Source organism: Neovison vison, chromosome 6, assembly GCF_020171115.1.
Source record: "Neovison vison isolate M4711 chromosome 6, ASM_NN_V1, whole genome shotgun sequence".
Classification (NCBI taxonomy): Eukaryota; Metazoa; Chordata; class Mammalia; order Carnivora; family Mustelidae; genus Neogale; species Neogale vison.
In genome coordinates this window covers 156568179-156581423 of record NC_058096.1, presented here as the reverse complement: position 1 = coordinate 156581423, position 13245 = coordinate 156568179, and the positions used below count along the sequence as shown (strand labels likewise).

Sequence of the window (13245 nt, the reverse complement as noted above, 5' to 3'; positions counted from 1 at the left end):
AGTTGCCTTAAAATGCATCACCCAAGCAGACCAGCTGGAGTCCTGTGGTTTCCCTGAAACCCTTGCTGTGTCTCTCCTCATTGCTACCCTCGACCTCTCACTCACAGCTGCTAGTTAGAAAATGGCTTTATGTAAAAATTGCTTATAGTCGCTTTATTACAAGAGCACACCTGGGAAAAGAGGAAGGGGAAGCCCTCTTGAGCGAATTCCAATCCATTAGTGAACAGTAAAGAAGTATCCAAATAGTGCTTCCCTGCCTTTGCACATACGTGTTCTCTTTTAGGCCTGAAAAATACTCATCTTCCCCTCCTCTGCAGTCTTCAATTACTGGAGGAATTTGTACTTACTATTTGCTATTCATTTCAAATATCTCCTCCTCCATGAAGCCTTTCCTGATACACCTCCACCCCCATAAGAGAGGGTGCCTCTTCTATCCCCAAAACACCATGTGTGTTTCCCTAATATAGTATGTAGCACATAAGCTGTTTTTCTATTTGTCTCCTCCACCAAGTAGATGTTCTTGGGAAATGGACCACGTTTTAGTCATCTCTTTACACCACTGCACTTAGTATTATTGCATTACCAAAATGAGCTCCTCTTTTGTCCATCTGAAGGTAAATTTATTTGGAGAGATGAGCACATACACACCAATTACTGGACATCTAGGTGCTAATCTATGTGGGGCTGACTGAATGAGGGGAATTAAAGCCCCATGCACAGTATCACTGACATTTCCATGGAAGCTGTGATTCATCCTGGTCAAATCCCCTTTCAAACATCTGATCTGTACTTTGTGCATACCAGGTGCTGCTCAAAAGAGGCAGAGCAAGGAAGAGAAGGGCCCAGAATCTGGTCAATGCTGAGGTGTGTATATCCCTGAGACCAGGGTGCACATGAGCAGGTCTATGTACATATAGGCACACCATAAGTCTGGGGATTGTAGAGACTGTGTTATAAGAAGTAGAACATCCTTCAGATGAACACAGGAAGAGAGACTGAGAGGGAAGTGAAAGTCAAGAGGAAGTGAAGGTCAAGAGCCGTGTTTATCCCCTTTCTCATACTGTTAATGTGGAAGCTGCTCTTCCACAAAGGGGTTATCATCTCTTAGGTCCCTGGAAAGAGCATATTTGGGGTACACAGGACTTTCAAGGGAGAGTGAGGTGGGGGGAGGAAACTTGGTGAGTATAGGGAATCTTGGAGTGGGATGTAGAAGGTTTGGGTGGTGAACGGAATTGTTACAGGGTCTGAAGTTAGGTACTGAAGTTACTCTTAGGCTGGACTGCATCACAGAGATGGGTCTGGAATCCTTCTTTCCAAGGTCAGAAAGAAGCTTATAAATGAGTTCAGCACCTTGGACAGAATTACAGATCAGAAAGTTTTATAAGGAAGCTAACCTTCGATGTCCACAGATCCTTGGACAACTCAAGGTCAGCATGTCCAATATGGGCTCACCACTTTCCCCTACAAACTTAGGTTCTTCCTCCAGTGTTCCTGCCTTAGAATCACCACCCATCTAACTACACAATTCTGGAAACTGGGAGTCATTTTGGACTCCTATATCTATTTTCCACATTCTGAAGTTCCAGTCTTATTGTCCGCTACCCCCAATAAAAGTCACAATCTGCTCCCTTTTCACATCCACAATGCCCCTGTCCTAGTTTAGGCCACCATTTGGTGGTGGGGTGGTTGGTGTGTTGTCTGGATTACTATAACATCCTCCTAATCTTTGTGTCTCTACTGTCTCCCTACTACAAATGTCTTCCTACTCCAATCATTGTCCATGGCAGCTTCAAAGGTGGGTAATCCTTACAGAACTTGAGCACTTTACCATTCTGCGTTGGTTGTAAGGATCAGATTGGGGTGATTTGTTGTCATCTGTAGAGCCCTCTGACACCTTTGGTTTCATTCTGTGCTTTCTCTCACTGGCAGTTTTGGAAGCTAAAGGTGATCCATTGTGGGACTGGAGAGAGGCTGTGTCAATCCCCAGTGCTGCCAGCACCTGAAGAGAGAGAACAGCAGCTGCAGCCAACAACATGTGATTGAGCTTAGCATGAATGTGTCACAGAGGTGATGGTATCTAAAACAAAGGAGATCGGGATTAGAACCTGGGTGGTAGTGGGATTGAGGCATGGCAGGAAGAGCCATCTCTGGGTCATCCCTTTCATTCACACCCCTTAGTATGTCCTGCTGATGCCCTTCCCAAATCCATTTTCCAGGTCAGTATACTCATCTTCAGCTGCTTGAGTGTTAGCTTCTAATGGATCACAGCTACACTACTCTGTAGAGTATTTCCTTTGACTGTACATTTGGCTGGGGTAGGTATGGGGATGTAAAAGGCCAGCCCTCTTGCTTCGAGGCACAGTTAACTTTGTGATACAAGCATACCACAGAGCTCCCCATGGGATCAGGGTGAAGGTCATCTCTAGCTGAGACCATCTTCTTGTTTAATTCTTCTCCTGTCCCATCCTACTTCCTTCTCTTTCATTTTCCTGAGAGCACCCCTCAATAAATCACTGGCACAAGATCTTCATTAGGTTCTTTTTTAAGAACACCTGACCTAAAATGGCCCTTCAGGTACAGTGAATCTTCTTACAGTTCTCTGGAATGACAGACTTAATCTAAGTGGCTCATCCAGAACTCTGCCCAAGAATGTGCAGCTTGTAATGGACTTCACAAAGCATCCACCCCTCACAGACCTCCTGCTCCTTCCGGACCATCTCAAGGGCCTCTTGGAACTTCTTCTCCTTGGCTTCAATTTCATCAATGGTTGCCTGGTTCTGCTCCTCATATGCCATGGTGACCACAGCCAAGATCAAGTTGACCAGGTAGAAAGACCCCAAGAAGATGACAAGCACGAAAAAGACCATATACATTTTCCCAGAAGCCCTCAGGGTCTGCAGATTCAAGAGAAAGGACATCTGTATCCAGAGTTTGAGGGCCCCTGATGTTGCCAGCTTCCTCTAGGGAAAAGGTAGGCATGCATCTGACTCCCTAGCTTCCAAACCAGTCTGTAGGGGGACATGCAGATCAATACCTGCTGGTAGAGGCGTTCCCAGGAATCCTGTGTCATCAGGCGGAACAGTGACAGGAAAGCCCAAGCAAAGGAATCAAAGCTGGTGTAGTTAAAATCTGGATTGTCAGATGTCTTAAGACAGAGATAACCTTGAGGGCAGTGGCTGCAGCAAGAATAGAGTAGGTCATCAATTGCATAGTCTCTCTGCTCCTTTGGGGCAAGGCAGCCCAGGACTATAGGAAGACCATAGGGTTTGAAGTCAAAGATTAGAGTTTAAGACCTGGCCTCCCTCTTGTTAGCTGGATGACCTTCATTCTTTTAAGGTTCAGTTCTTCTTGCCCATTTATTTTTTATTTTATTTTTCTAAGTATTTTATTTATTTATTTGAGAGAGAAAGAGAGAGCACATGAGAGGGAGGAGGGTTAGAGGGAGAAACAGACTCCCCATTGAGTGGTGAGCCTTACAAGGGGCTCAATACAGGGCTCTGGGATTATGATCCAAGCAGAATGCAGACACTTAACTGACTGAGCCACCCAGGCGCCCCTCTCTTGCCCATTTAAATGGGGATGATAATACTTTCACTTCAGAGTTTCATGCAGAGGGGTGGCCTGCCAGCTGACTGCCCACACACGATTCCATAAGGTGGCAAACTCTTTGCAGGTTCACACCAGGCAAAGGAGAGTCAGTATCAATAATGCAGACTGAAAACCTGAGGCTTTTGGCGACATCTGCCAACCTGTCCATCAAAGGAGGACTCACATTAGTCAATTTCACTCACCAATTATATATAACAATAAAAACAACACTTTCCACTTACTGGGCACTTATGTGTGCCACTCTCTTCCTAAGTGCTTTACAAATGCTATAAATTAATCATTTGACCCATCCTTTCTTACAGATGTGGAAGCTGAGGTTCAGAGAAAAGAAGTCAGTTGCTAAAACCATACAGATGTCAATGTATTTATTCAAAAGGAGAAATATAAATGTCAAATAGCCTGTGAAGACTGACTTAGGATGGAAGGCCAAATTGAAGATGACCACATGGTGAGCATTGGGGTGGGTAGTGCAGGACTGACTCTTCACTCTCTCGTGATAAGGGAATAAGTTGATGTCAAGAAGTATCTCTAAGCTAAAAGCATGTGAGGTGTTCACTTACTTCAGTGGGATGGCTTTGCTGAGAAAACAGTAATATTTTATTTGTAGTCTGGGATTCTATTACTCCAGCACACCTCCACTAACACCAATCTCTGGGGCTGTACTTATTCCAGACATCCATGGAAACACACAATTCTGGGACCCATACAATTGATTAGGGTGCCAGCAACTTGACTAAAATTAATCCTAATTCTATCTTCAATCTTGATTGGAGATTTGTGAGTTCCTAGACTCTCTAGACCCACATTTAAAGACAGACAATCTTTTGATTTGCTTGCCAAAGGAGCTAGATAACCCATTACCTATAGGTTTTCTAGTTAACTCCAAGGGTAGCCTAATTTCCAGTCTTCCCTTAAATCCCACTACAGTTGCTACACATCAATAATGAATTGCTCTAAGAATTAAATGAGATCACACTACAACACTTTTTGCATGGTGCCTTCAGCATGGTAAATATTATATGTAAATTGTAAATTAAAATTTCTGCTGTTTTTAATCTGAAGTGACCAAAAGAATGGACTGGAAGAGTACATGTGAAAGAATGCTGAAAATCATTACGTGTTTCCTAGTACTTGTTTTCTACCTTGATACCCTGGACTTTCCTACTATAGTGCCACTGGTCAGTGAGGGTCTCAGGTCTCTGGATTCTCTGTGGCCCAGCACAGGACCCAGTTTTCATCTTCACAGTATGCCCTTCAGGACTTACTCTGCCCATCATCCCGAGTTGGGCTCCTTTGCCATCCCAGCCTTACCCACTTACTTCTTTATTTCCTGGCCAAGACCTGACCAGCAGGATGCCTGACCTCTTTTACAGCTGGGTTGTGGTTTGTGGGGCCATGCGTGGACACCATAACTTTACCACAGATAGTACTTAAGCTACTCTGGAGCCATTGCCATGAGAAATGCCGTTATCCAGATAGGAAAAAAGACATTGAGGAGGCCTTTGGTTCAGATTTAAGTCAAAGACAAACTGACATCAGAACAGTCCGATCTCTGAACCAAAGAACCAAATGCCAAGTGCATTTGTGAAGAAAGAGGAAAAGGAGCCCATGTTGATCAGATTCTCAGCTCTATCTGAGATTGTTTGGCTAATGGGCTGAGTAAGGCAAAGCTCCATACAGGTCCCACCCAGCTCCACTTGGATAATCTGGGGTTGTTAGCCATTCAGGTAATGAGGTCACATGGGCTTGGGGTTCCAGATGCCCAAACATGGAGATTGGAAAGATGAGCCTTGCTGATCTGTTGCCTAAACCTTCTGTTCATGCCTGCTCCAGTGGTCAAAGCAGCAGGCAAGCTTGAGGGGACAGCTACCCCTTTGCTTTGTCTCACATTCTGTTCTGCCCCCTGGGATGGCCCCCGTCCAAACCATCTCTTATTCAACAAAACTGGCGACATCCTGCCTGTCCTTCAATGCTTACCTCAACCACAACCTCCAGGAACCCTTCCCTGACCTCTTGCCCTGTCTCCCACCATCACATCACTGTGTCTTCTCAGTCCATGGAGCCTCTAGCAGAGCACTGCTTCTTCACAGGGAAGCATCTTTATGTATATGCATCCGAGCTCACAAACTGGCAGCTTGCAGGCTGAACTTGGCTTGCAGAAATATTTTGTTTGGCCCACAATATATAGACATTTTTTAGAATTGGTAGCCAATGTTTCTAGTTGGGAGGTTTCACATAAAAATATGAATTCTTATCTTTCTTTTTTAAAAGTTAGAAGAGCTGGAAGCAGTGGACTCACATTTCCATGTGGCAACCAAAAGCTGGGCTAAGCAGTGGACTAGTCCTTTTAAATGGGGGTACAAACTGACATCACCTGGTTGCCCCCCAGCCTAATCCTCTCATTTGTTATGCCTCAAGCCTCTGTAAGAATTTGAAATGGCAAAGACGGATGCACGTGTTTCTTCCTGTGTCATGTGTGGATAACAAAACCCATGTGACGGAGTTGTGATGATTAAATGTAGAACATTTGACATGGAATATATTTAATATATATTAGTTCCTTCCTGGGGTAGATTGCCAAAATGGCCACAACTGTTCTACCTGTATCCATAATACCCATTTGCCATAAAATTGCCATAGCTCCTCCAGTTAAGAGGTAGAGTTTATCTCCAAGTTCCTTAGATTTGCACTGGCCTGTGACTTGGCTTTTGTCAATAGAATGCAGCAGAAGTGACATTGTGCCAGTTCTGAACCTAGGTCTCAAGAGATCTTACACACTTTCACTCTTTCTCTTGGAACCCTCTCTCTGCCCTTGAGAACAAGACCAGGCTAGCCTGCTGGGAGATGATACCACATGGAACAGAAAAGCTGCCTCAGCTGAGACTGTCCTAGATCAGCTGGCCCCTTGCTAATCTGTTCATTGTTTGCAGATGTATGAATAAGCTCAGGCAATACCAGAACACCAGGCTGATCTCAGTTCAATATGCTAATGTGCAGAATCCTGAGCCAAATAAATGGCTAGTGTTTTAAGCCACAAAATCCTGGGACTGTTGGTTACATAACAAAAACTAACTCCTACACTCCTTCCCATGAGCCTGGGGATGGCTAAAGCTATGACTAGTTCATTTCTACATCATCCTTGGGGTCTGCAAACCAGTCACTACCCAGAAAATGATAATGACAAAAAGAAAGGATGGCTGGGCATTGGTGCATCGTCATGGGTTGGGCACTCACCCTGCATCAGATCCATTGCCACACAGTAAGGGATCTGTAGTGCCTGGCTTATAATAGTAGAAATCTGCAGGAGAAAGAAAGAAATGAAAGCCATGAATATAGTTTTGAACCCTCTAGCTCAAGCTTTATGCAGTGGAGGCATCACCTCCTCAGTCTTCTGCCTGAGCAAGGCATGTTCTCTTGGCTATGTGCTCTCAGTAGGCATGCTGGGACTTTTGGAAAGGTGAAGTCCCATTTGGGAAGAGAAAAGCCAAGCAGTGACTTTAACTCTGAGCCTCCCCCAGCAGGATGACTTGCCCCTAAATTTATAGCTCATTTCCTTGTAAAAGGGACATTGGACAACAGAAAATGGGGACCCAAAATAAAAGATAGCCCAGGAGAAGCATTTTCGCAGGAAAGAGGAAGGAAAATATACTTCCATATAGGTATGTGGGGGCTTTACATCCCTGGCCAACCAGACCTGTGTCACTGTGGCAGTAATTCCACTCTTGCTTTCTGTAAGAGGAATAGTTGCCCGTTTCATTGAGAGCTGCACAATTCTTGACACATTTGTTCTTGAGGTTGCCCTTGAAGAGCTGTAGACCCACCAAGGCAAAGACACTCAAGCAGAAGACAGTGAGGATGGTCACATCTGCCAGTTTCCTCACTGAGTGGATCAGAGCTCCCACAATGACCTTCAGTCCTGTGGGAAGATGACAGCAACACTCTCATGAGATACCAGCCACAGAGCACACATATATGCCTGACTTCCTGCATCTTAACTCTCCTATCCTTTCACTACATATAGGTGTGAGGTACTTTACAAACTTTAGGGCAGTTCCAAGTGCAGTTCCCCATTGAGCCTTGTAAAAACCTTGAGATGGAGGCAGATATTATTGCTCCATTGTAAGGATGAGACACCTGAGACACAGGTGATGTATTTTTTATTATTGTAAAGCTAATAAACTTCTGATAGTAGTAATTCAATTTAAAATATAATTCTTGAGTACCTGCTATGTTTCAGGCACTTTGCTAGATATAAGGCTACTAACTTGATTCTAGTAATTTGACATCTGTTTTTCTATACTCACTTCAGTCCTGGGAGGCAGCCTGAGGATGAAAACACATGACACACAGTGTGTGTGTTGTGAGACAGAAAGAGAGAGAGGGAGAAAGAGAGAGATGCAAAGGAGATATAATGAGACAGAGAAAGAAAGACAGAAACACAAAGACACGGAGAGACAAACACAGCAATAGAATGAGACCATGAGAGACACTGGGACTAGCACAGCTGGCAGTCTCTGCTTGTTTAAGGAGAGAGGATTTGTGTCTGTGGAGAATGATACTAGCTTCTTTCAGAGAGCAGATTCACAGATAAGCAGAAAGAGCTCCAAACAGGGAAGCAGTGTGGAACCCATCCTTGTCTCGTTATTTTAGTTAACAAATAATCTATTGAGCACTAGCTGTGTTGGTCCCTGGACTGGGAACTGAGCAGGGGGCTAAGGCAAGGGCATATGGTGGGGTTGTTTAACAACTGAGAGGAAATGATATTGCATTATAGAGCAGGTAGGCGTATATAGAAGCAACTCCTAAATGAAGCCTAGGGTCGGGATGGGATGGGGTGGAGTGTGGGGAAGTTGGGAGAGAGCAGGGAGTCTCCTTGAGAAGGTCAAACCTTAGCAGAACCCTGAAGAATAAGTATGAGTTGAATGAAGACAGGAAGGACTCTCTTGATAGAGAAGCAGCCTGGCCAAATGCTGGGAGATGAGAAAAGGCAGGAATTATTTGTAGAATCACAGGTAGATTCTAGAACATGATTCAAGACAGGTAGAGGAGAGAGAAGAGATTGGAGAGGGAGTCTAGACAGGACAGGTCTTATAAACAAGACTCAAGGTCTTCCTGGCTAAGACTAGGTAAGAGATATCAGAAGGCAGCATTGACTACCTTCTTGCTATGGCTCTCTTCATGAGGAAGCTTATACAGTGAAAGTTGGCAAAGACTTTCTAACCTATCCTGCAGAGCCAGACATAGAATGGTTGAAAGGACTTCCTCCATGGCTTGAGTGTTTCTGTTTTCCAGATGAGAGAATGGATTCTCAGGGGTGAGGGAAGGGAGATAATCCATCAGGCCACTAGGTGGAAGTCACAATGGTTTGCCTGGTCTCTGGCCTCACCATTCTTTCCACCATCCCATTGTGGGGTAAGGTGTATCCCTGAGATACTGGTGACAACAGAAGTCTTGAGGGCCCAATAAGATAAGCTCTGGTGAAACACTTTTGTTTCTGAATTCTCTGTAATCAAGAATGCCCAAATCTTTTCTCCTCTGTGGGTCCAAAGACAGGACTGAGGCTCAAGCTTTCAGATACATGGAAATGGCAAAGACACTCACGAGAGCCTAGGACTGCCTACTCCCTTCCTCCCTATTTCCAAGTTTATACATTTAGCTTAGTGTATAAAGGAGAAGCTCCAATTGGAAGCTTGCCTGAACCCCACAACAAGAACATAAAATGAGGACATGACCTTTTTGTCATTTATTGATGGCGATGTTATGAGGTATTATGCACAGAGCATTGGCCTAGGAATTGGGATACTAGGTCTCCAGGTCACACTTCGCCTCATTAGTGGTGGGGACTTGGTATTGTGTTTTCTACTCTCTGGTCCTCAGTTTCTTGGTCTTTTAAATGGGGACAACAGTCCATGCCCTGGAGCTTTATAGGACTCTTGCAAAAATCAAAGTAGGACATTAGACCGTGTAAACCAGCATATGCTCTATGAATACATGTAGTGGTTAAAGCAACTCACCTGGGATCACAGAAACTGTTTTTAAAGCTCTAAGAACTCTGAATGTCCGCAGGCCTGAGATTCCTCGGAGATCTGTTGCTTCACCAATGTATCTGTAGGACCAGAAGTTCGTCAGTATCTCTGCAAAGAGAGGGTCCTGGGAATGTATGTAGCAAAAATAAGGACAAATTTGGGTAACAAGAGCCTAAGAAAGCCCAGAGTGGGCACATAATCCAATGGCATTTCCACCTATAGACTGACACACTAAATTAACTATTGCAATAGCCTTTAAAATGGCTCCCTTGAGAAGGTGTATTATGATCCTGAGCGCTCTGTGTGGATGGGTATTCAAGCATGTGGGCTTGGGTAACCTCATATACTGGTTCCTCAGGCAAAGTCCTTCAAGTCAGGTAGGTACAAGGCTGATCCTTCTCTGCTCACTTTGACAGGCCAGTTATTAACTCATAATTAAGGTCTCTGACTTCTACCTGAAGGTATGGGACTAATCCTAAAGTAACTGTCTGCATAACACTTAGAAGCAGGGAAACCCCAGGCCATGCAGTTTCACATGAGGAAGCTGGATAGAGACGAGGAAACATCCCCAGAGTGTGAGCTACCCAAAAGCCCATGCAGAGAAACACATCAGCACAGAGAAATACTTACGCCAGGGTAATGACGCTAAAATCCAGCCAGTTCCAAGGATCTCGCAGGTAAGCAAACTCATTTAGAAAAAATCCTCTTGCCAGTATCTTTATCAAGGCTTCAAAGGTGTAAATTACAGTGAAGACATATCTGGGAGAGAAGGTGGAAAGGAATGCCATAGAGAGAGCTCAGAGGGGAGCCACTAGGATGGCTCCATAGGGAAATGTGCAAAAATCATCAGCAAGGTGGGGAAAAGGAAGAAGTAAGGTAAGGAGGCAAGACTGGGGAACTCAGAGAAGTCACACAAATGGGGACTAATGTGTGCAGCTGAGAAGGTTGGCAGCATCTTGGTTTGAAAGGTGAGCAGAGGGCAATGGGAGGTGCAGAGCCACCAGAAGGTTCAGAACAAGGATGCTCCTCTTTGTTGAGGTGTCCAGAGGGAAGCTCAAGGCTCCTCTCCCAACCTGTTGTCAGCTGACATGTAGAAGAGGTGGAGGCCCTTCTATGTCCCTCCTCTTCAAATTTCCTCTACTTCCAACTGTCTTTTCTTCTCCCACAATCTTTGGTCTGCAAGTGTTTTGGGCCCAGGAATCCCAGTCAAAGAGCCATTTAAGGCAGGAAACAGCTAGGTGTCATGGAAGAAAAGCACCTAACATAAACATTTTCTCTGGAGGTTGGGTCTTGCCAGGGGAAGTCATCTCAAATAGTCCTTTGAGTTTGCTGGGCACTTTGTGGGTTTGTAGGTGAAGAGATGGATCTAGAGCTGAGGTTGAGAGTAAGGTAGTGTTTCTCAAATGTTCAGAATCATCAGTCACTGACGGCAGACGTTTTCAAACAATAGCAAGCATCTGAACACCTGGAGGACTTGTTCAAACATAGATTTCTGGGTTCTACCTCCAGGGTCTCTTATTTAGTAAATCAAGCATAAGGCCTAAGAATGTGTATTTCTAACACATTCCCAGCAGATGCTAATGCTACTAGCCAGAGAGAATTACCCTTCCAGAACCAAAGAGATTCAGATGCACACAAAATTTTGGGTACAGTCAATTTTTTAAATCGTAAAATCATAAACATAAACACTGCTATTAAAAATGGAAAGACATGATTACATATGACAGATTGAACATATGTATTTACCTCTATCCTTTCTGAAATTCTTCATAAATGTTAGTAGAAGGATTTTTCTTTTTTCTTTCCTTTTTTTTTTAAATCATAAACCCAGTAGGAGGAAGATAATGGAGAACACAACAACAGCATTTTGGAAACTAGGGAGCAGATGGATGGGTAGTAACTGACAGAGCAGACTCAAGAAAGCTAAAACTCAAGAAAGCTGTGAAGTGGGGAGTTCCCAGAAGTGAGCCAACCCACACTGCAGGACTGCTTAGGGCTTAGAGACACTAACTACCTCTGAAAGTGGGGTTTGGGGAGAGGTGGTCAGGTGGAGCTGGATACAGCTTGAAAGTCTTTATAAGAAACAGCTATTCAGTGAGGAACCCCTTCAGTGAAGAATTGCTTCCTCTGTTCCAGAAAGAGATTGGATGTTCATTCTTTCAAGAGTTGAACAAGAGGGAGAGAGAGTTGCACCCTTAAACAGGATAAAGGACACTTCATATACTGAAAATCAGGCAACACTCCCACCCACCTACTCTCTTCTCCCTTTCAGTTAGTTTCTAGAAGCCTGGCAGTCAGGTTAATAGCCCAAGAAGATGATATTTTTAATGTGAACCACTAGGGCACAATCATCAGGAATTTGAAGGATGCTTCTAACACCAAGGACTAAAGCGACCAAAGAGGAAAGAAAGAAAAGCAAGAGGAGGAGGAGCAAGATGGCAGAGGAGTAGGAGATTGAAATATCATCAGAACCCAGGAGTTCAACTAGATATTTATTAAACCATTCTGAATACCTACAAAATCAATAGGAGATAGAAAAGAAGAAGAGCAGCAATTCTAGGAAGAGAAAATCAACCACCTTCCAGAAGGTAGGATGTGTGGAGAAGTGAATCCAAAGTGACAGAGAGATAGACCGCCGGGTGCGGGGCCTGCTCCCAGCAAGTGAGAAAGCAGCAGAGCACAAAATCAGAACTTTTAGAAGTCTGTTCCACTGAGGGATGTCATTCCAGAAGCTAAGTTGGTGGTGGTGGAGGGGGATAGAGCCCTTGCAGGAACAGTGTGGTCTCAGGGCCCGTGGGGACACAAAAACACCAGGGGTGTCTGAGGGTGGCAGAGCTCCCAGGTATCAGAGTGGGAAAGCCGACTACAGAGACGGAGCCAAGCAATGGGCTCTCAGCTCAGGGTTACCTTAAACCATGATCCAAGGCACACTCAGACCCCTGTTCTTTGAGCAAGGACCCCACAAGTGGCAGATCTGGAGAGACCCCCCCACTTCCTTCCTCCTCTGGGAGGAGCAGCGCAGAAGTGCACTGTAGAAATCAGCTGGGTTTGGAGACTCCAAATGGGGCTGTGCACCAGAGATAGAAATGCTCAGTCCCAGACTGGGTGAGCTCAGAGTGTGGCCGGAGACCAGGGAGACGGGAGTGACTGACTGCTTCTCTTTGAGGGCACACTGAGGAGTGGGGCCCAAGCTCTCCACTCCTACAGGGATGGAGATTGGGAGGCCACCATCTTCACTCCCATCCTTCGAAGAGGTGTGGAAAGCATTCAGGGAACAAAAACTCCAGAGAGTGAACCCAAACGGATTACTTAGCTGGGCCCCTGGCAAGGGCAGTGCAATTCTGCCTCAGGCAAAGACATTTGAGAATCACTGCAACAGGCCCCTCCCCAAGAAGAGAGGCTTTGTTCTAGTCTCCAGCCTGAGTACATTCTTTCTTCTTTTTTTTTTCAGTTAACTTCTTATCAATTCCTTATTTAGAATCTTTTTAAATTTTCATCTTTACAGTCATATTCCATCCCTTCATCATGTTTACCCTTATTTTTGTATATATATGTTTTTCTTTCTTTAAAATTTTGGGAGGTAGTTTCTTCTAACAGTATAAAATACACT

General features: G+C 44.6%; 1 protein-coding gene across 3 annotated transcripts in view; it reads right to left on the bottom strand.

Annotated features, from left to right (window-relative positions):
• SCN10A (sodium voltage-gated channel alpha subunit 10) overlaps positions 1 to 13245 on the bottom strand; it is a 108319-nt gene that overhangs the window by 63274 nt on the left and 31800 nt on the right. For all 3 annotated transcript variants that reach the window (XM_044255198.1, XM_044255199.1, XM_044255200.1), the window contains exons 4-10: positions 10266 to 10394; positions 9624 to 9715; positions 7334 to 7525; positions 6844 to 6910; positions 3035 to 3176; positions 2697 to 2894; positions 1829 to 1999 (exon numbers count right to left, since the gene is read on the bottom strand). In XM_044255198.1, coding sequence (XP_044111133.1) covers positions 1829 to 1999; positions 2697 to 2894; positions 3035 to 3176; positions 6844 to 6910; positions 7334 to 7525; positions 9624 to 9715; positions 10266 to 10394 — 991 coding nt within the window. The remainder of the gene's footprint in view (positions 1 to 1828; positions 2000 to 2696; positions 2895 to 3034; positions 3177 to 6843; positions 6911 to 7333; positions 7526 to 9623; positions 9716 to 10265; positions 10395 to 13245) is intronic.